Consider the following 21,466-nt stretch of genomic DNA (forward strand, 5'->3'; position numbering starts at 1 on the left):
CTGGGGGTTCAAGCAGCCTTGGTGGTAAGTACCAGGGTGCAGCGACTTGGCAGCTGCAGATTTTATTTTTTAAAAGCAAGTTTCTAGATCTTGGGTAGGCAAACTAAGGCCCAATCGCCTTTTCAATCCGGCCCGCGGACGGTCCGGGAATCAGCGTGTTTTTACATGAGTAGAATGTGTCCTTTTATTTAAAATGCATCTCTGGGTTATTTGTGGGGCATAGGAATTCGTTCATTTCCCCCCCCCCCCATATAGATAGATAGATAGATAGATAGATAGATAGATAGATAGATAGATAGATAATATAGTCTGGCCCCCCACAAGATCTGAGCGACAGTGGACCAGCCCCCTGCTGAAAAAGTTTGCTGACCCTTGTAATCTAGAGCTTACTGTCTGAATAGGAGGGCCAGTGTGGCACAGCAGTTAAGTGTGCTGGACTAGGTCCTGGGACAGACCTGGGTTCGAATTCTCACTCAGCCGTGGGGCTGTCACTGCCCGCCTCAGACAAACCTGCCTCACAGGGCTGCTGTTGGAGATTAAATGGGGAGGGGGGAAGCCATGCCCCTGCCTCCAGCTCCTTGGCGGAACAGGGGGGATATAGAATCATAGAATACTAGAGTTGGAAGAGACCACAAGGGCCATCGAGTCCAACCCCCTGCCAAGCAGGAAACACCATCAGAGCACTCCTGACATATGGTTGTCAAGCCTCTGCTTAAAGACCTCCAAAGAAGGAGACTCCACCACACTCCTTGGCAGCAAATTCCACCGTCAAACAGCTCTTACTGTCAGGAAGTTCTTCCTAATGTTTAGGTGGAATCTTCTTTCTTGTAGTTTGGATCCATTGCTCCGTGTCCGCTTCTCTGGAGCAGCAGAAAACAACCTTTCTCCCTCCTCTATGTGACATCCTTTTATATATTTGAACATGGCTATCATATCACCCCTTAACCTCCTCTTCTCCAGGCTAAACATGCCCAGCTCCCTTAGCCGTTCCTCATAAGGCATCGTTTCCAGGCCTTTGACCATTTTGGTTGCCCTCCTCTGGACACGTTCCAGTTTGTCAGTGTCCTTCTTGAACTGTGGTGCCTAGAACTGGACACAGTACTCCAGGTGAGGTCTGACCAGAGCAGAATACAGTGGCACTATTACTTCCCTTGATCTAGATGCTATACTCCTATTGATGCAGCCCAGAATTGCATTGGCTTTTTTGGCTGCCGCGTCACATATAAATGCAGTAAGGGAAGGAATAGGCAGCATCTGGGCCTAAGCAGAGTGGGGCTGGGCTGTGGCTCCTGTTATTCCTCACCACTGAGCCAAGATGAAGCCAGTGGCTCTGTGTGACTCTCTAAGCTGGCGCTCATTCTCTCGGTTTCTGTCTCTCACACGCAGGCCCAGGGCCATCGAGTCCATCCTCCAGTTCTCACAGCGGCCAATCAGTGGTCCCAAATGGAACCCCACAAGCAGGATCTGAGTGCGAGACCAACATTCCCCATCCCCGGTGCTTTCCAGCACCTGGGATTCAAAGAGTCGTCTCTCCATCCCCTTGCTAGGCTTTGCCTGCGCTTTTCTGAGCATTTGCCACTCTGCAATATCCTTTTTCAGACAAGGCGACCAGAACTGGACACAGTCTTCCAAATGCGGCCGCAGTAAATCTCTAAAACGGCATCACGAGACGTCTCATCCCCGGGTTAGGATGAAGCAGGGAAACGTTTTTTTGTGGCAGGCTACAACTCCCATGAAGGGACGCGGGTGGCGCTGTGGTCTAAAGCACAGAGCCTAGGGCTTGCTGATCGGAAGGTCGGCAGTTCGAATCCCCGCGACGGGGTGAGCTCCCGTTGCTCGGTCCCTACTCCTGCCAACCTAGCAGTTCAAAAGCACGTCAAATGCAAGTACCGTATTTTTTGCTCTATAAGACTCATTTTTACCCTCCTAAAAAGTAAGGGGAAATGTGTGTGCGTCTTATGGAGCGAATGCAGGCTGCGCAGCTATCCCAGAAGCCAGAACAGCAAGAGGGATTGCTGCTTTCACTGCACAGCGATCCCTCTTGCTGTTCTGGCTTCTGAGATTCAGAATATTTTTTTTCTTGTTTTCCTCCTCCAAAAACTAGGTGCGTCTTGTGGTCTGGTGCGTCTTAGAGCGCGAAAAATACGGTAGATAAATAGGTACCGCTCCAGCGGGAAGGTAAACGGCGTTTCCGTGTGCTGCTCTGATTCGCCAGAAGCGGCTTAGTCATGCTGGCCACACGACCCGGAAGTTGTCTGCGGACAAACGCCGGCTCCCTCAGCCAATAAAGCGAGATGAGTGCCGCAACCCCAGAGTCGGTCACGACTGGAACTTTACCTTTAGCACTCCCATGAGGCCGGATCTTTAGGGCTGATGGGAGTCAGGAGCCCAAGAACATTGAGGGGGCATCATCTCGGTTACCCACCTGCGTGCCCCCCCACTTCAGTCCATCCCTCTCACAGCTGAAGCCAGACCGCGAGCACAGGGTGGGCAACATCAGCTGCCCTAGGGGTGTTGCTGGACTGCACACCCCCCCCTTCCCAGACCTCTGGCTGAGCTGACTGGCATCAGACTCCAGCAACATGGGGGGGGGGGACAGTACATCATCCCTGAATTTGGAAAAACATTGTGAATACGGTTGGTTTATTGCCCGCATTGCCCCCTCCCAACCGAGATCCCAGTGTCTAATGCACAAACACACACACACACACACACACACACACACAACCGGTCAGAAACCAGGCCAATGGCAGTGGGGTTGCAAGAACCTGTGGCCCCAAATGTTGGAATTCAGTGGGGCTGCCAGTTGGCAACACATGGAGAGCCACAGGACCCCCATCCTTGGCACAGGTGAGCAGACTCCCTCGGAAGGTCCTTCGTTGGACGTTTCCAAGCAGAGGTTGGGTGGCCGTCTCTCAATGATCCAATGACTGCTGCATTGCCAAGGGCTGGACTGGATGATCCTCAGGGGTCCTCCCAACTCTGCCGGTTCTACAGTTCTGATGATTTCCAAGCTGCCAAGCTTTATAATATCACATGCAGAGATGCAATTACAATCTACATATATAGATTGTATATCTAGGATGGCCTAGGGCCCTCGTACCTACGGGACCGCCTCTCCTGGTATGCCCCACGGAGAGCCTCAAGGTCCATAAATAGCGTCGGTGGAGGAAGATTGGAAGAAATTTAAAGACTATTTACAGAAACATTGTAAAATTAATGAATGTTAGAAAGATGTTGGAACGAAGTTATGTGGTTTTAGCAGAAATGTTACAAGGGTTTAGGAAAAAATAGACTGTTAATTGGTGAAAGAGGTTAAGTAAAGTTACATCATATTGAGATAAATTACAGAACAAAAATTGGAAAAGATGGAAAGGATTTGCTGAAATAGTTAACCAAACTAGAATACAAAAAAGGGAGGTGTGAGGTGGTCAAGGAAACAAGCAAATGAAAGATAAGTTATGGGAAGATTAGTTGTGTTTTGTTTTTTTCTTTTGTTTTTTCCTTATTGTGATGTGTTGTTTTGTTTTTGTTTAATATGGTGTTATTACTTTTGCTTTTTGTAACCCTTAAAATTTTTAATAAATATTATTTTTTTTAAAAAAGGTCCATAAATAGCAACACCCTAGAGGTCCTGGGCCCTAAGGAAGTCAGATTAGCCTCAACCAGAGCCAGGGCCTTTTCAGTGATGGATCTGGCCTGGTGGAACGCTCTGCCTCATGAGACCAGGGCCCTGCAGGATCTGATTTCTTTCCGCAGGGCCTGTAAGATAAGACAGAGTTGTTCCGCCTGGCCTTTGGCTTGGAGCCAATTTGATTCCCTCCCCCTCTTTTTTCTTTTTCCTTTCTCCTACTGTGATGAGGCTGCATTTTAATATTTTAATGTTTCAATATTTTAATGTTGTATTTTAATCTTGTTTTTAAGTTGTATTCATTCAACTTGTTTTTATTCTTGCTTGTTAGCCGCCCTGAGCCCGGCCATGGCTGGGGAGGGCTGGGTATAAATAAAAATTAATAATAATAATAATAATAATAATAATAATAATAATAATAATAATAAAATAATATTTATAATCTTCAGAATGTAACTAAATCTCTCACATTTCCTCTCTGATCAGAAGGAATGCAATGGGAGACGGGTGTCTAATCAGACTGGACTGGGGAGGCATGGCTGCTATTGGGGGGGGGATGCTCCTCTCAGTGGTGACTGCATCCCGTCACCATGGAAACCACTTCATTCTCTTCTCCCCTCCCCCCCCCAAACAAACAAACAAACCTTCCCAGGAACTGCTGAGGCTCAGAGAAAACCAAGTCATTTAAGTCAGGGAAAGTCTTGCCCACTCTTTCCTGGAGGTTTTAGGAAGGAGGCAGGAGAGCGTTCCCAAATTGAAGATGCTCTCTTATTCTTCAAGCTTTAACTTTGGGCTGTATCGACTCGATGGCCGGCTCCGTTGGCCTTTCGCCACCAGCCTACGCAAAGAGCTTAGAGCCGTGGCAGGAAAACCGCTGTGCAAAATATTAGGATGCTCTGGGCTGGGGAGTGTGTGAGCCTGGAAAGGGCTGGGGGGGTGTTAACTGGGAGCTTAATCCCTCCCAGACAACCTTGTCTCCTAAGATGCAGCCTTGGGTAGCTGCAGTTCTCAGTAATAATCATAATAATATATTTATGCCCTACCCATTTGGCTGGGTTCTTAGGTTTTTGCCTGGCCACCCATGTTTCCTGCTTTTACTGTACTTTGTACATTGTGGAAATTCTTTGCTCCTTAACTCTGTCTGGCTCTTTTGCCGCTTGGCTAGCAAATGCGCACACACACACAAACAAACACACGCATTCATGAATGAATGAAAGAAAGAAAGGCACCACCAGTCTCCAACTTTGGAAAAAGAAAACAAAACGAAAGAACATTTTATGTAGGAGAAATCAAGTTTCACAGCCTTAAAACTGGAGGGAATGTTTGCAACCGGAGAGGAGAGAGAAATCAACCAGCACATCTGGGCCATCAACTCTTTTTCGTAACCGTTGATTGATAAAAGGAGCCCCTCCACTCCCAGCGCCCCCTTCCCTGCCCACCTCGGGGCAAATCGCGAGGGAGGGCTACCTGGAATCGGAGACAGAGCGAGAGAGTGTGTGTGGAAGCATTTGGGGATGGGGGCAGAAAGTGGACGGGACCCCCAGGAGGCAACGGGGCAGGGGCTCCCCCCCCCCCGACACAGAAGTAATAAATAACAGAGTTAAGCATTATACCTTTTGGGGGCGGGTATTTTAAAAAGGCAAAAGAAATTTCTAACTAGTTCTCTCTCACTGGCACACCCTCCCCCCGCCCGCCATCTCCCCTCTTGGGAATTTTTTGAAGGAGTTGCTCAGCTGATGGAGGGGATGTGGAAAGGGGGGTGTATCTCAAAGCGCCTCTGATACTCCAGCAACGGCTCCCCCAGCCATATCAGGTATCTGTAAAGCAAGGCAAGGCAGAGGGAGGGGGGACAGAACTCCAGCCATGCTCAGAGGCAAGGCCTGTGCACGGGCCCCAGACCTGGCTCCCCTGTTATCATGCTGGGTTTGGCTTGGTTTGGTTGAAAGCTGGTCGCAATGGTGCCTGGGGGCTGCCATGACACTCAGAACACCCCAGGGTGTTAAGAGAAATCCAGAGAAAGATTCTCTGGAGCAGAGGAGAGGGGGGAAGTCATAAGAAAAGGTCTTTCGAGGAGGGATCCCCTTTGAAGAGAAGACACTACAAAGGAGAGGGGATTGGGGTGGGGGGCGTTGATAACCGGCTCCTAGACCTTTTTGCAAAAGACAACAGACACCCGCCCAACGCAAAGCACTTTTCCAGAGGAATTCCCACCTGAGACCCGGATGGGAAGTTCTGCTGGGTTGGAAAGTGGATTTATTTCTGCAGGAGGGGGGCTCTGCTGGAGGGGTGACCCAAATAACTCAGAGTCAAAGCAGGGAGGGCTGCTAGAGAGGAATGGGGCTCGCCTTAAGCTCCCGGGCCAGAAAATCTCACAAGCATTTCGCAGCGGTGCCTGGTCACCGGTTTTGAAGCACGGGAGCCTCTGGCGACACTCTCAGGCGACAACCCAAAGGGAGGGTCGTAACGGCAGGATGGGGAAGGCGCACGCACACACACACACACACACACGACCGGCCTCCCATCGCAGCGAGGGGGGGGGCACGTTCATGAACACATAAGCTATGGCTCATTCTCTGCAGATGTGGACTCTTCGCTCAGACCAACGGAGGGAGTCCGGCGGAGAGAGCGACGCTTGTGCAAAACACACACACAAACACACATCCCCAAGGAAGGGCATTTCTCACACGCAAAGTGATGGGGACACAGGAATTGTGCAGTCAAGCCTGCCCCCCCCCCTTGCCCCAGAGGGAGGAGAGCGGGCGAGGGGAGGGCCTGCAAAGGAATCCATGGCTTTGGGAGAAACAGAAGGCGCCCCTTCCAACGGGCACAAAGCAGCGAGAGGAATACACACTCACGCACGTGCAAATTCTAGATGGGTCCCACCTCGGAATGGGAGCCCCATAGAGGCTGCTCGGGAAGAGGGTCTGTCTGGGTTGGCTCCCCAGGCAGAATATTCCTATGAGGGAATCGCAGAGGGGGCGGCCCCCGCTCTGCCCTGTCAAAACGCCTCCAGCCGGGACAAATTCTCCTCAAAAGGGTGGAGGGGGTTAAGATTCACTTGAAGGGAGGGGGAGGTGATTGGGGGAAAGGCAAGTTAAATATCTCCATAGTGACACCAACACCCCCCTTCTCAGACTCTTTTGTGGATCTCCTCCTGCCGCCGCCGCCAGCACAGAGCCCACTGACCTCAAAGCCACCAAGAGTCACAGGGTGGCCAGGAGGAGTGAGGGGCTCTCGGCCGGTGCCAGGGAGAAGCAACCGACCGGCGCCAGAGTCTCCTCCTGTACGTTGCCCGCCTGGCAGCGGAGCTCCTGCAAAGGTTCTTTCCGGAGAGGGAGACGAGGAGGAAGGAGGCAGAGGCAGGAGCGCGGAGATGGAGGGCGAAGGCTTGGAAGAGCGAGGAGGCCAACGGGGCAGGTTGTCCCGGGGAGAAGAGGAGGCAGCGGCAACGGTGGCGGCAGTGCTTTGTACGGCCCTGGGTCCAAAGCAGGCAGAGTCCCAGCACTGAGAGACAAGAAAGGAGGGGAGGGAAGAAGAAGCAGCTCAAGGAACGGCAGCTGTCAGGAAGGCAACTCCTCTTCCCGCGATTCACTCCAGGGCCTGGCTGCTAAGTCGCCTGCTTCAGTTTCCTCTCTGCAGGTAACAGGTGCCTCGTTAACATAGTTAATACCTGAAGGAGCGTCTCCACCCCCAACGTTTTGCCCGGACACTGAGGTCCAGCGCCGAGGGCCTTCTGGCAGTTCCCTCACCGCAAGAAGCCAAGTCACAGGGAACCAGGCAGAGGGCCTTCTCGGTGGTGGCGCCCACCCTGTGGAACACCTTCCCACCAGATGTCAAAGAGAAAAACAACTACCAAACTTTTAGAAGACATCTGAAAGTAGCCCTCTTTAGGGAAGCTTTTAATGTTTAATAGGTTATTGTATTTTAGTGTTTTGTTGGAAGCCGCCCAGAGTGGCTGGGGAAACCCAGCCAGTTGGGCGGGGTATAAATAATAAATTATTATTATTATTATTATTATATAGGGACACGAGAAGAGCCCCGCTGGATCAGGCCAAAGACCCCCAAGAGCTCTCACTGTGGCCAAAGACCCCCAAGAGCCTAGGAATGGCAATAGACTGCCTCTGGGCCTGGAGGTTCCACAAGGACCGAACAAGAGTCGGAATGCAAGATCAGGCCAGTGGCCCGTCTAGTCCGGCATCCAGTTCTCAGAGAGGCTAACCAGATGCCCCCAATCCCGGAAGCAAGATCCGAGCACAAGCGGCCTCTCACTTCTCTTGCAGTTTCCAGCTACTGGCATTCAGAAGCATAGCTACCTCCAACAATGGAGGAAAAGCAGAGCCATCAATAGCCCTCTCCTCCTCCAGGAACTTGCCTCCTCTTTTTAAGCCATCGAGGCAAGCTGCCCTATATTTCCTCCTGTGGGAGTGAGTTCCACAGTTCAGCGATGAACCGCATGAATGACAACTTTTATCGGTCCTGAACCTTCCCGCATTCGCCTTCATCCGATGTCCGTGAGTGGCAGGGAGAAAGACTTTTCTGTCTGCTTTCCCCAGGCCATGCACAATTGCGGAGAAGCAGGGACATCGGAGGGATGGGGCTCCCCACATCCTACCCAGACCTTAAGGGTCCAGGCCCAATTCTGCCACCCTTGCGCTCAGCTCCAGAGCACTCCCCCCCCCCACCCTGGACAGGAGTCTCTGCAGTGGGGCTTCCTTCACAGCCCCCCCCCCCAGCTGACCTTGCAAGGCAGTTTCCAGGCATGCTCTGGCGCCAGCTTTAACAGTTGCATTGCTGCCGGGTCTGTGTTTGGGTCCCTCGCGGTTGCCGCAGCTGTCGCAGGGAGGCGTCCCCGTACTGGATGCCGGAGCCCATCCTCTCCGGGTCAAGTTCACCTGGCGGGGAGGGGAGAAAAAGGCAAGAGTCACCGGGGCAATTCGGGGGCAGGTTGTAGCGGCTGCCCTTCCGCAGCCAGACCATTTCTGATTCCCAAGCGCTTCTCCCCAGCCTTCCTCAGAAAATGCTTTTTTGCACTTCCAGAGCAAGCAGGAAGCCGAAGGACGGGCTCCTCTCCGAACTGAAAGGCTGCCCACCAAAGGCCCTGGTTGCCCGTCAGAGACGGGACGAAGGAAAGCCAGGCATGCCCCGTCTGTGCCGTGGCTGGCAAACAGAATCCAAGCCCTGGCTCTGCAGGGCCACTCCTGAAGCTCAAAAAAAACCCCAAAGTCTGTTGGGATATTCCGTTCCACCTTAAGGAACAGGCACGATGGTTGTGTGTCACATGCCTGTTTACACTCCAGCACAGCTTGCTGGGAACTTCCATTTGTGTATAGCACAATTTGTGTATCCATTTGTGTATTAGCCGTTTTGCTTTGGACACGAAGGAGAGCAGACATGTTTCCTTCTTCCCCGATGTACGCTGAATAAACTGCTTGTAAATATGCCCACACAGCCTCTCTTGCCACTTCTGAAGCTCAGGTCACAAATTCATGCTGCACAAAGGACTGGAGTTTGCCCGGCACACCGGCCGGTGGGCTTGTGTCAGCTGGGGGCCTGCCAATTGCCCCCGTTTCCTTGGTTGCGTGCCAACAAAGTCTGCTTTAGTAAAGCGGCAATTCCTGCAATCCAGGGGGCTGGACTAGATGACCCCTGGGGTCCCTTCCAATGCTCCCATTCTCTGATTCTAAGCAGCCTGGAAGCCCTGCAGCAGAGCTGCTTTGCTTCCAGTCTGACAGAGTTCGGTCCTGATAAAACTCCTCCTACGGCATCACCAGTTCTCAGCTCTATGTGCCTCAAGGAAGCACTTCCCATGTCTGTGTTGGGCAGGATCCCTGCACACTCAGCCAGAGAGCCAACATGGTGTGGTGGTTAAGAGCGGTGGACTCGTAATCTGGGGAACCAGGTTCGCTTCCCCGCTCCTCCACATGCAGCTGCTGGGTGACCTTGGGCTAGTCACACTTCTCTGAAGTCTCTCAGCCTCACTCACCTCACAGAGTGTTTGTTGTGGGGGAGGAAGGGAAAGGAGAATGTTAGCCGCTTTGAGACTCCTTTGGGTAGTGACAAAGCAGGATATCAAATCCAAACTCCTCCTCTTCTTCTCCGGCAGCACAGGCAGAGAGAGAGGCCAGCCTTCTCTGCGCCTTCTGGCACCCAACTCTCCCTGCAGCTGCAGGGGAAGACCTGTCAAGAGTGACCAAGCAGCCCTCCTGCCCCTCCTCTCGAAGGAATCCCCAACTATGCACTTGTGGGGACCCTGAAAGGCAGCCTGGAAGCATCAGCCCCCCAGACCCATCTCCAGGGGCCCCAAAGGCCTTATGAATACAAGCTACAGTGGCGCTCTAACGCCGCCCTTGATGTTCCATCCAAGGTGAACCCCAGTGAAATTCTTTTGCATCTATGGCAGATCTTGCAAGAAATTAGTACCAACATAGCAGGGAAAGGGATTTTGGACATTCCGTCAGATAGCTGGAATTGAATTTGGCATGCAGTTCTGCAAGCAAACAGCTAGTACAACCCTAAAATAAAATTTGGAGCATAACATGGTGCCTAAATGTCTTAACTGGATATATGAAACAGTAAAGCCTTGCTGGAGGTGTGAAGTGGCAAATTCTGAGATACAACGTACATTCTGGATGTGTCCCCAAAATCAGGAAATTCTGGGAAGATGTAGCAGTGGAAATGGAAGCAATAACTGGCTATGCTCTACATGGATGCTTGAATTTTCCTATTTCAGTATATTAAAGGAACTGTGCAGGAAGAGGACAGGGAACTAACCAAAGGTCTGTCAGAATTATTATTTGACAGAATTGGGGAGGATATGTCAACACCAGCCATGAGAGAACAGGGGAACTAAAAGCTGGGACACAGCATGCACTGTGAAGCTCACACAGATGGCGAGAAGCAGAGAGGGCAGGAAAAAAGATGATTTCTTAATTAAGAAATGGAGCCTTTTCATGATGCACTGATGCAATTGTGTTTCTTAGAACTTTACAATATTAATTTATTGTATTCAATTTTGGTAGGGGAATTCTGTCCTATATGTTTAGCTCTCGATAGATATGCCTTTCTGTTAAAGCAAGGAATGGGGGAGCAGTTAAACGACTTCCTCAAAACCCCGTCCTCACCACAGCCTCTAACTAAGGCCAGGATAATGACCATTGACACAGGCACCATACATGGGTTTGCTGAGGCCAGGTGTTCCCAAAACCCATCCTCGGGAAGGGTGAAGGGCAAGGGTATGCATAGTTTTATTGTTCTTTGGGTGGCGGGTACTTAAGAGTAAAACTTAAAGGTAAAGGGACCCCTGACCATTAGGTCCAGTCGTGGCCGACTCTGGGGTTGCTGCGCTCATCTTGCTTTACTGGCCAAGGGAGCCGGCGTACAGCTTCCAGGTCATGTGGCCTCCATGACTAAGCCGCTTCTGGCAAACCAGAGCAGCGCACGGAAACGCCGTTTACCTTCCCACCAGAGCAGTACCTATTTATCTACTTGCACTTTGACGTGCTTTCGAACTGCTAGGTTGGCAGGAGCAGGGACTGAGCAACGGGAGCTCACCCCGTCGCGGGGATTCGAACCGCCGACCTTCTGCTTGGCAAGCCCTAGGCTCTGTGGTTTAGACCACAGTACCACCCACGTCCCTTACGGTGCATGAGACTAAATCTGATAAGCGGAGCAAGTTGATGAACTTGGGTAACCTCAGTATCACCCTCCCTCTTTGCACCTCGGTGAGCAGGCCTGTTGAGTAGGCTCTCACCCTAGAATTTTTGCGTAACACTTTCTATTTTTCTTTTATGTGACATTTGCTATCGTACTTTGTTACGTTATAAATGAAATACACGCTAATAATAATTTTTAAAATAACCGAAGGGAGGGAGAGAAAATGAACCCCTTGGAAGTCACAGCCATTTTCGCCCAACGTTCATTTTCATTTGGAGTTGGGTGGGGAAAGGAAATCAACTCAGGCACCTGATTCAATTTTGTTCAGTATGGTCCTTGCACATTTCAAGAAAGCTTCCTCCACATTCTCCCCGGTCAAGGCGCTGGTCTCGAGAAACATTAACTCTGCCAGGTTAAAGAAAAACAGACACAGGATAAAGATTATAAATTTGGCCGAGCCTTGGAAGATGAAGCAAAGAGGGTCTGAGGAAGCAGCCCCTCCTCCTCCCAAATCTGGGGGGAGGGGGGCATTTCCCAGGGAGAATGAGAGCAAAAAAACAGGGCTTTTAAAAAAAAAAAAAAAACTGCATTAAAAACTCCAGGTCTCCCGGACTCAAGTCTTCCCCCACCCTCTGCCTCCATGTCTCAAGAGTTAGCCACTGCAGAAGGAGTCACAAAATGCCGTTACTCATTAACAAGCTGAGAGGGCGCAGGAATCTAGGCTGAGCTGCCTTCTGCAAGCTCAGAGAGGGGCAGCCCCAAAGCCACCCTGCGGCGGCACTTCAGCAGCCCCTTGCCAGGCACAGCTCAGCCGTCCTTGGTGGTGCCACCACAAAGGCGGCACAGGAAGGAAGCAAAGCAGCAGCACCTCAGCAAGGTACGCCCTGATCAAGCGGCTGCAACAGCCAACTGCAGGTGAGGAGGGGAAGGGGAGGAAGGGAAGGAGCTAAGAGCAAGAGAAGAGTCTGCTGGATCAGGCTAATGGCTCATCTGGTCCGGCACCCTGCTCTCACGGTGGCCAAATATCCCTAAAGAATCCAGATAGACTGCCTCTGGACCTGGAGGTTCCATAAGAACCGAACAAGAGCCTGGCTGCTGTACCGGGCCAAGGGCTCATCTAGTCCGGCATCCTTTTCTCGCACTGACGTAATAATACGATATGATACTCTTTATTGTCATTGTCCCATATAGAACAACAAAATTGAAAAAAGAAATCTACATAAGACATTCAAAACCAACAAGCCTGCTATCCCAGCTATCCCAACCTGGTTAGCTCCCTATAAACTCTTGATACCCCATTTTTAAAATACAATATGTTGTTGTTTAGTCGTTTAGTCTTGTCTGACTCTTCGTGACCCCATGGACCAGAGCACGCCAGGCCCTCCTGTCTTCCACTGCCTCCCGCAGTTTGGTCAGACTCATGCTGGTAGCTTCGAAGACACTGTCCAACCATCTCGTCCTCTGTCGTCCCCTTCTCCTTGTGCCCTCCATCTTTCCCAACATCAGGGTCTTTTCCAGGGAGTCTTCTCTTCTCATGAGGTGGCCAAAGTATTGGAGCCTCAGCTTCACGATCTGTCCTTCCAGTGAGCACTCAGGGCTGATTTCCTTAAGAATGAATCGGTTTGTTCTTCTTGCAGTCCATGGGACTCTCAAGAGTCTCCTCCAGCACCATAATTCAAAGGAATCAATTCTTCGGCGATCTGCCTTCTTTATGGTCCAGCTCTCGCTTCCATACATCACTACTGGGAAAACCATAGCTTTTACTATACGGACCTTTGTTGCCAAGGTGATGTCTCTACTTTTTTTTTTTTTTTTACTTTTATATACCCCCATAGAAATTCCTTTTACTGCGTTTAAAACCAAAATCGCATTTGGGTAGAAACTGTTTCTCAGGCGGCTAGTCCTAGTCTTTATAACCCTGTACCTTCTTCCAGAAGGCAGAAGCTGAAAGAGATCATTTCCAGGGTGTGCACTATCCTGCGCTATCTCTGCAGCTTTCTTGGGGCATCTGGGAGCATAGATTTGATCCAAGGTGGGAAGAGTGCACCCAATTATTCTCTCCGCAGTCTTTACAACCCTGGACAGCATTGTTTTTTCCCTGACCGTGCAGCTCCCAAACCACACACACAGACCGTAAGTTAATACACTCTCAACAGTACAATTGGAAAATGCCATTAGCAGGTCCTTTGAGAGACTGTTCCAATGGGAAGCCCGCGATCAGGATTCGAACACAAGTCCTCTCCTGCGGTTTCCAGAAACTGGGATTCAGAAGCATGGCTGGCTCTGCCCATGGAGGAACAGAGCAGAGGCATCGACAGGCTTCTCCCTCCATGGGTGTGATGATTATGCCCCTCCCCAGCAACCCCCCCTCCCTTGCATATGTTACCGTTCTCCTGAGCAAAGCGAGATGCTTCCAGAAAAGTGACTTCCCGGTCGGCATCCAGGTCCTTCTTGTTGCCGCAGAGAATAATGACTATGTTGGGGCTGGCCAGAGTCCGGGCGTCCGTCAGCCAGTTGGTCAAGGCATTGTACGTCTCTCTGCTGCAATATGGGACCAAAATTGGGTGGGGGGGGAAGACAGGAGTGCACCCATCAGGCAGGCAGAAGGAAAAAGAGAGCGCCGAGTGGTTAGTGCATCAGACTAGGGCCTGTAAGAGAGAGCTATTCCGCCTGGCTTCCAATTTGAACTTAGCCTGATCTTTTATTCCCCTTCCTTCCCTCCCCCTCCCCTTTTTATGAAGATTACCCACTCTGGGATCCCACAGCTAATTCTCCCCTGGTCTCCTCACTGGCCCAAGTAGGACTAATTCAGCTAGCTAGCCCTGGTGGTCATCTAATGTTTATTGGATGGATTTCCCCCCTAAATTGATTTTTGAATTCTGAATTTATTTTTATTCACATTTTATACTGTATTTTATGTTTGGGTTTTTTTGTTGCATCAATTAAGTGTTTTAAATTTGTTGTTAGCCGCCCTGAGCCAGGTTTTCTGAACTGGGAAGGGCGGGGTATAAATAAAAAGTTGTTGTTGTTGCTGTTATACGGGGGGAGACCATGGGCCAGCCACTGCCGCTCTCAGCATCTCCTACCAATGCATAGGGTTGCTCTGGGGATTAAATGAGGACTAGGACCTAGGAGAGGGACACGGGTGGCGCTGTGGGTTAAACCACAGAGCCTAGGGCTTGCCAATCAGAAAGTCAGCAGTTCGAATCCCCGCAATGGGGTGAGCTCCCGTTGCTACCGGTCCCTGCTCCTGCCAATCTAGCAGTTCAAAAGCACTTCAAAGTGCAAGTAGATAAATAGGTACCACTCCAGTGGAAAGGTAAACGGCGTTTCCGGAAGTGGCTTAGTCCTGCTGGCCACATGATCTGGAAGCTGTACGCCGGCTCCCTCAACCAATAAAGCGAGATGAGTGCCGCAACCCCAGAGTCAGCCACGACTGGACCTAATGGTCAGGGGTCCCTTTACCTTTACCTAGGAGCTGGGAGAGACCAGGGTTCGAATCCCCACTCGGCTGTGGAACTCCCTGAATGGCTGCGGAGGGTGGGGGGCAGTCAGGAAGGAAGGCCACTGCAGAGACATACCTGGTGATGTCGTAGACCAGGAGCGCCCCGGCTGCGCCCCGGTAATAGCTTCTCGTTACCGACCTAGAGAGAAAGCAGTTGAAGGTCTCAGATGGGGCTGAAAAGCGACAGGATGCAGACACGCGCTTTTTAGGCAATGATGCTGTAGGGACTTCCAGGGGGGCGAGGAGGAGCTTGCTTCTGAGCAAAAACGCATAGGGCTGTGCCGACAGAAGCCCACAGAAGCCCCCTCTCAAGACACAGGGGCTCCCCCTGCCCACCCCCGACCGCTGCTCATCCATACAGGTCTTGAGCTTCTATTCAAAGCGAGTGGGCTTCGTATCCTGCATTCAGGGTTCGCCAGCTGCAGCCCCTTTTGACAAAGGTGGCTTGACCCCTGGACACCATGCTCCGGCAACTTGCAGGCTGGATCACTGCAGAGCACTCTACAAAACTTCAGCAGGTCCAAAATGCAATGGCCAGATGTTTTTTTGCATTTTAATATTTTGTGGGAAGCTGCCAAAGAGCCTGGAGCAACTCAGTCAGATGGGTGGCAGATAAATAATAAAATTATAACTATTACTATTATTTTTAGCGGCATGGCAAAGAGAGCAATACCACCGGTCTTTGGCAAATTGATGATCATGCAGCTTCATGAGCAATGGGACTGAAAATCCTGCGATGCACACTTGGGTGAGTATTTCAAATAAATTCCCAGAAATATGGACACGGAGGATCCTGCTCCTTACCTAAAGCGCTCTTGCCCAGCCGTGTCCCAGATCTGGAGCTTGACTGTTTTGCCACCAACGTTCACAACCTTTGATCCAAATTCCACCCCTATGGTGTGGTTGGAATCCTGCTTGACTGTAAAAGTGCAGAGAGAAGGGGGTGCGGAATGAGCAACGGGCAGGAAGGCGCAGCCACAGGAAAACCTAAGAACTTCATAAAACTTCTAGCGTGTCACGTAAAACACTGCAATTCAGATGTTACCTGTCCCCAAACCCTGGAGAGAACAGTGCCTGCCTCTCCTCTTTCAGCTGAACAGATTTGGGGCAGAGGGGACAGCCGAAAAGGCGGCTCAAGTGGTCAGGGTGAATGAAAAGAGAGATGTCAGATTCAGGTGCAGGGCAAAAGGCTGGCAATGGGAGAAAAGAGGCCTCTAGGTTGCTCCTCTGCAGCCTTTTGCAAAACAGGAAGGAAATGGCGGAGATCTTTACCTTCCATCTCTGACTCACTCTCTTCACATCTTTTAGGCAGCCTTAAGTGCTCGGCAGTTACAAGCAGCCTTGTCAACATGACGTTTTTCATCTCTGTGCATGGCCTTGCATCAATCTGCCTTGTGCTCCAATAAAATGCAGGGCAATAATAAAAAAAAGAGTGGTGTTTTTCTGAGAAGATTTACAGCCACCATCTCCTGTTATTCAGGCACTTTCTATCATATCCTTTAAAAATCTCATTACCGGTTGCTAGAAACGGCAGGAAGGGATAGGGCTGCTCCTGTCCTGCTCGGATCCTGCCTGCTGGTTCCCAAAAGAGGCATCTGGTTGGTCCCTGTGAGAAGAGGAGCCTGGACAAGATGAGCCATTAACCTGACCTAGAAGGTTCTTTTTATTTTCTCATGTGTTCTTCCAGTGTGCATTTCTAACCCGATCTAGAGAGCTAGCTTTCTTGTTTCTGTCATTTTAATTTGGCTTTTAAGGTTGTTTTTGTTATACTGGCTTTTTGTTTCCAACTCCTTGCAAACTGGCACATGCCTAGAAAGGTGGAATGCAAAGGCGGCAACACACAAAATAAACTTACATTTGTTCTCTATGAACTGGTGGAGGAGGCAAGACTTCCCTGTTCCGGCACTTCCGATCACCAGGAATTTGAAGAGGAAATCTGGAAGGAGAACGAGAGAGAGTGAGAGTGCCCTGGCAATAACGGGCTCAAAATGAATGTAGGTTGGGAGAGACCTGGCCAGGAGGCTTAGGAGATTAGCAGTGTCCCTGCACTAGCAAAGAAGACCAAGGTAGTTTGTAGACAAAATGGCAGGACACCAAACCTCCTCCTCTCACACAACAGCAGAGGCATCCCACGTCCAGCGATACACAGACCATCGCATGGTAGCCACAACAGCAGTCAGGAATTCACAGGCCCCATTTGTGAGGTCAGGAGTCTATTTTGTCTCACTCTGCAACCACTTGACCTCACAGGCACTCCCAGGAAAAATCAACACCATCACTGCTTAAGATAAGAGCTGCTAGCCCCAGCCCAAGATTAACTCTCCCCTTTTGCCTTCCTCCTCTGTTTACTAGGGAAATATTTTGGGAGCTGATGTTGCACAGCTGTCCGCGGTGAGGCAGCGGCCAGAACAGAAGAAAACGTTGTCCTCTCCAGCTGGGCCGCAAAGAACATTCAGCTCCATCTGACAGGCATGCCTGAGAAGAGAGTGGCAGAACTCAACATTTCTTGCAGAGAGGGAATTACATTTTTCCTTTCAATGGTCCTCAGCCAATGTCTTTATACGCCTCCTCTGCATCCAACCGCCTTCTTGCACCGTGGGCACCACAGTCCTCTTACACTCGTGAACGCCAGCAGGTGGGACTTGGGGCATTCTTGCTGAAAAAAGCAGGACATACTTGGAAGCACTGAAGAACTCCTGCCCTGTTTTTGCTGTGGGAGAACTGACACAGCTGCAGCTCTGCAATCTGAAGGGGCTCAGAATTCTTGCTCCAAGTTCCATATCAAGACGGGCCCAGTTTCTGAAGCTCCTATCAACTACATCGTATTTCCATTCGCGCACCAGTTCCTGAAGGATTAAGAAGCGGCGCTCTGGGGCAGCTTTCGCAAGCAGCAATTAAGTTATTTGTCGTTCCGGCACCTGTGCAATTCGAACACCCTGCCCCACATCATGCAGAGGCAGCGATTATGAACATCTGTGCACACTTACAGATGCCACACCCACTGTTTCCCACCCAGACACCAGGCAAAAGGGACTCAGGTCTGAAAAGGCAAACACAGCAAACAGCATTTTCACAGCTGGGTCTGTCGATAGAACCTCTTCAGGTACTGCATTAGCCAGGGCAGAAACCCCCCATGGATGGGGAGGGAGGGACCCCCTCCCACACATTTAAAAGGACTGTTTTGTACAGCCCTCAACTGGGTTTTATTTGTTCGTTTAAGGGTTACAACACTAAGAGGTATTTTTAGCACTGGCTTCCCAAGGAAGGGTTTGGAAGCCTCACAGACAGTTATGAATTACAGCTATTATTTATCTGTGTAGCCAAAGCCATCACAAAACAAAATACATAAAACAGAATAAAATACGTTATACAGGTAAAATAATTATTAAAAGCACACATTTGGTCAGATAAGAGTCTGCTCCCTTGAAGAATTTAACTTCTAATTCCCACAAACCTTTCTGCCACTCTAAAGGCAAAACAGGTCACATTTTCAGGGGTGTAGGTGAACCTGTTCCCGAATAAAATGCTAACCAGATACCCAATCGATCTCTCAACTCTAGACAGGTAGAGCCCTAGAAATGTAGAGCTGTAGGGTTGGAAGGGACCCCAAGGGCCATCTAGTCCAACCCCCTGTAAAGCAGGAATCGCAGCTAAAGAATCCCCAACAGATGGCCATTTAGAAACTTCCAATGAAGGAGAATCCACCACAGCCACCTTCCGAGGGAGACTGTTCCACTCTCCTGCCGTCAAACACTGAATTAATTAGTCAGGTCAGAAACTGTCATGAGTTAGTGTTTAAACGACACATAATCCCCAGTTCTTGGCCAGGCCATACATTCCTGCAGCATTCCCAGTTTCAGCCATGCACTGACCACTTTTGCAAAAAATAAAATAAAAGACATTCCCACTCCAATACCATTTACTTTGAAGAGCCAGGTGGGCAGATAACCCCATTGTCTGTCATGGGGCATTTATGCTGCTGGAGGATCTTGCTCACCTGCCATGCAGGTAGTAAGGGTATCATAATTAGGGCTGTGATGTGGGCTGCCGCTGCTTCTTTCCTCAACATGGTTGTTGTTTTTTCCAGGATGTGCGACTTCTGTGGGCTGATTTTACACGAAAACACGCAGGGAAGAAAAGGGACCTAAGCCTCCTTAATGGAACATAATGAAGGTCATTACTGGGGAGGTGAAGGATTTCAAATAGGAAAAGGGCATAATTACACCCTCAGCCACCTCTTCCCGCTTCCCTCAATTTAGGAGAGCAGGGGAGGCGAGGAGAGACAAATGTGCTCCGACCCGCCCAGCCGGCGTCACTTGAAGTTCTGTTCACAACAGAGTCATGTTCTGAGAACAGGAAAACAAAGACAGGCAGCGATTCTGCTGAGCTGCAATGCAAAAAAAAAAAAAATACGTTTGCTTTTTTATAGGTGGGGGAAAGGGAACTGTAGAGTCAGAAAAAGCACCCAAAGGTCATCCAGTCCAACCCCTGCAATGCTGGTCCAACCTCTGCTTTAAAATCTCCAAGGAAGGCGAGTCCACCACCTCTCAAAGGTGTCCATTCCTCCGTTGAACGGCTCCCACTCTCAGGAAGTTCTTCCTAATGTTGAGTCGCAATCTTCTTTCTTGTAACTCGAATCCATTGGTTCGGATCCTACCAAGCAGTAGAGAGCAAGCTTGCTCCTTCTTCCACGTAAAGGGAGTCTTGCTCAGGTTTGTTTCTTGGCTGTGACCCAGCCCCTCTTCTGGGTGCAAGACACTGGGCGACCTTCTTTGAAGAGGGTGGGAGGGAGGTGCAAAGGGAATCAATTTGGGGTGGCAGGTATGAAAAATGCAAAATTATCCTGCAAGGTTGACAAGGGAATCGGATGCAAGAATCTCTAAGCCAGCTTTAGGAAAACACAGGAAACTGCCTTGAACCGAGTCAGGCTCATTGGTCCATGGAGCTCAGTATGAGTTTGAATTTGATATCCCGCTTTATCACTACCCGAAGGAGTCTCAAAGCAGCTAACATTCTCCTTTCCCTTCCTGCCCCACAACAAACACTCTGTGAGGTGAGTGGGGCTGAGAGACTTCAGAGAAGTGTGACTGGCCCAAGGTCACCCAGCAGCTGCATGTGGAGGAGAGGGGAAGCGAACCCGGTTCCCCAGATTACGAGTCTATCGCTCTTAACCACCACACCACACTGGCTTTCTATTGTCTACACTGACTGGCAGCAGTGGCTCTCCAGCACTACAGGCAGGGAGTCCCTCTCAGCCCTGCCAGGGATTGAACCCAGGACCTTCTGCACGCAAAGCAGCTGTTCTGTACCACTGAGCTATGGCCCTTCATCGCCTACCTCAACCTGGCACCCTCCTTGATGCTTCGCCCTATAACCCCCGTCAGCTCAGGCCACAACAGCTGTTGGCACCCACAACATCTGGCGGGCACCTGGGCCATGCAAGGCTGCCCTTGGACCTTGTTTCTCCTGCCCCCTTGAATAGCCTCCCCCAGAAGACCAAAGCCAAACACTGCCAACAGTCTGCTTTAACCCCCAACATGCCCAAGATAAGCCCACCCCCCAAATATTATTTATTGAATTCATATACCGCCCTCCGCCCAAAGAGCATTTTAGACTATGGAAATGCAAAATGTGTAACATTCATCTTATTTTTTAAAAAACACAATATTCCCCTCATGGATACCCGCCCCCCTGTCCTGGTAGAGATCCCAACAACTGCTCCAGCAATAATAACAATAATTTATTAGGTGCGTTTGCCTCTCTTTAACCACGGGGCGGTTCTCAGCACAGGAACACAAAACACATCGCAAAAGAAACAAAACTAAACCAGTGACACTCTCCACACCCACCTCGCCTTATCCCTAAGCTCAGAAGGACCCTCTCCCTCACAGAAAAAGCTCCCTTCCGCAGAAGGGAGGCCAAGACACCCCCCCCCAAAAAAACCCACCCTCCGCCCCTGTTGCACCCAAGACACCCCCACCCATTAAAAACACGCCCAGGGGGCAAGCGTCGCCCTCCCCCACCCCATAAAAAGCCCTTTTGGGGTAGCACACGAGTGGGGGCTTCTCCACACCCACACACACACACACACACACCATCCTCAGAAGACAGACCCCACCCCCCACCCCAAAAAACCCCATCACAATCTAAGTGATGATTTAAATATACTTATTTAGGGAAATGACAATGGGGACAATATCCGACTTACACCCCCCCCCACTCCCAACTTCTCCCCCCCTCAGGCCCCCCCCCCTGGTCCTGCTGCCCCCTCAAGCCCCCTCCTTTGAAACCCCCCACCTATTCAGGAAAGACCCCCCCCGACCCTCTTTCCTCTCTCGCCTCCTTACCGTAGGTCTCGGACATGGCTGGGCCGGCGGGGAGCTGAGGGGGAGGCGGCCCCTCCTCTCCTCCTTCCTCTCCTCTTCCTCCGCCGCCGCCTTCTTCCTCCTCCTCTTCTTCTTCTTCTTCTTCTTCCTCTCCTTCTTGCTGCCCGGAGCCTGGAAAGCGCTTCGTGCAATATGGCGGCGCCCAGCCGCTTCCGGGTTGTCGCGCTCTTATAGCGTCTTCCTCCTCCGGCGGAGCTTTATAGCGTCAAGCAGCAACCGCGGGCGTCGGCGGCCTCAAGCGAGCCCCGTCCGAGCCACGCCCCTCCTCTCCCCTTTCCCGCGCGTGGCTGG

General features: G+C 50.7%; 1 protein-coding gene and 1 long non-coding RNA gene across 2 annotated transcripts in view; one reads left to right on the forward strand and one right to left on the reverse strand.

Moving 5' to 3' along the window:
- LOC307221409 overlaps positions 1-21,466 on the forward strand; it is a 143,168-nt gene that overhangs the window by 67,044 nt on the left and 54,658 nt on the right. The window lies entirely within an intron of this gene.
- RAB4B (RAB4B, member RAS oncogene family) lies at positions 4,875-21,322 on the reverse strand. Its single transcript, XM_079985779.1, has 8 exons — positions 21,137-21,322; positions 16,645-16,725; positions 15,594-15,708; positions 14,866-14,928; positions 13,671-13,825; positions 11,594-11,689; positions 8,370-8,523; positions 4,875-7,135 (listed from the first exon to the last, which is right to left on the reverse strand). Exons 1-7 carry the CDS (start codon positions 21,150-21,152, stop codon positions 8,408-8,410), a joined length of 642 nt encoding a protein of 213 aa, XP_079841905.1. The 5' UTR covers positions 21,153-21,322; the 3' UTR covers positions 4,875-7,135; positions 8,370-8,407.

The sequence above is a fragment of the Podarcis cretensis genome (assembly GCF_951804945.1).
Source record: "Podarcis cretensis genome assembly, chromosome: 8".
NCBI lineage: Eukaryota > Metazoa > Chordata > Lepidosauria > Squamata > Lacertidae > Podarcis > Podarcis cretensis.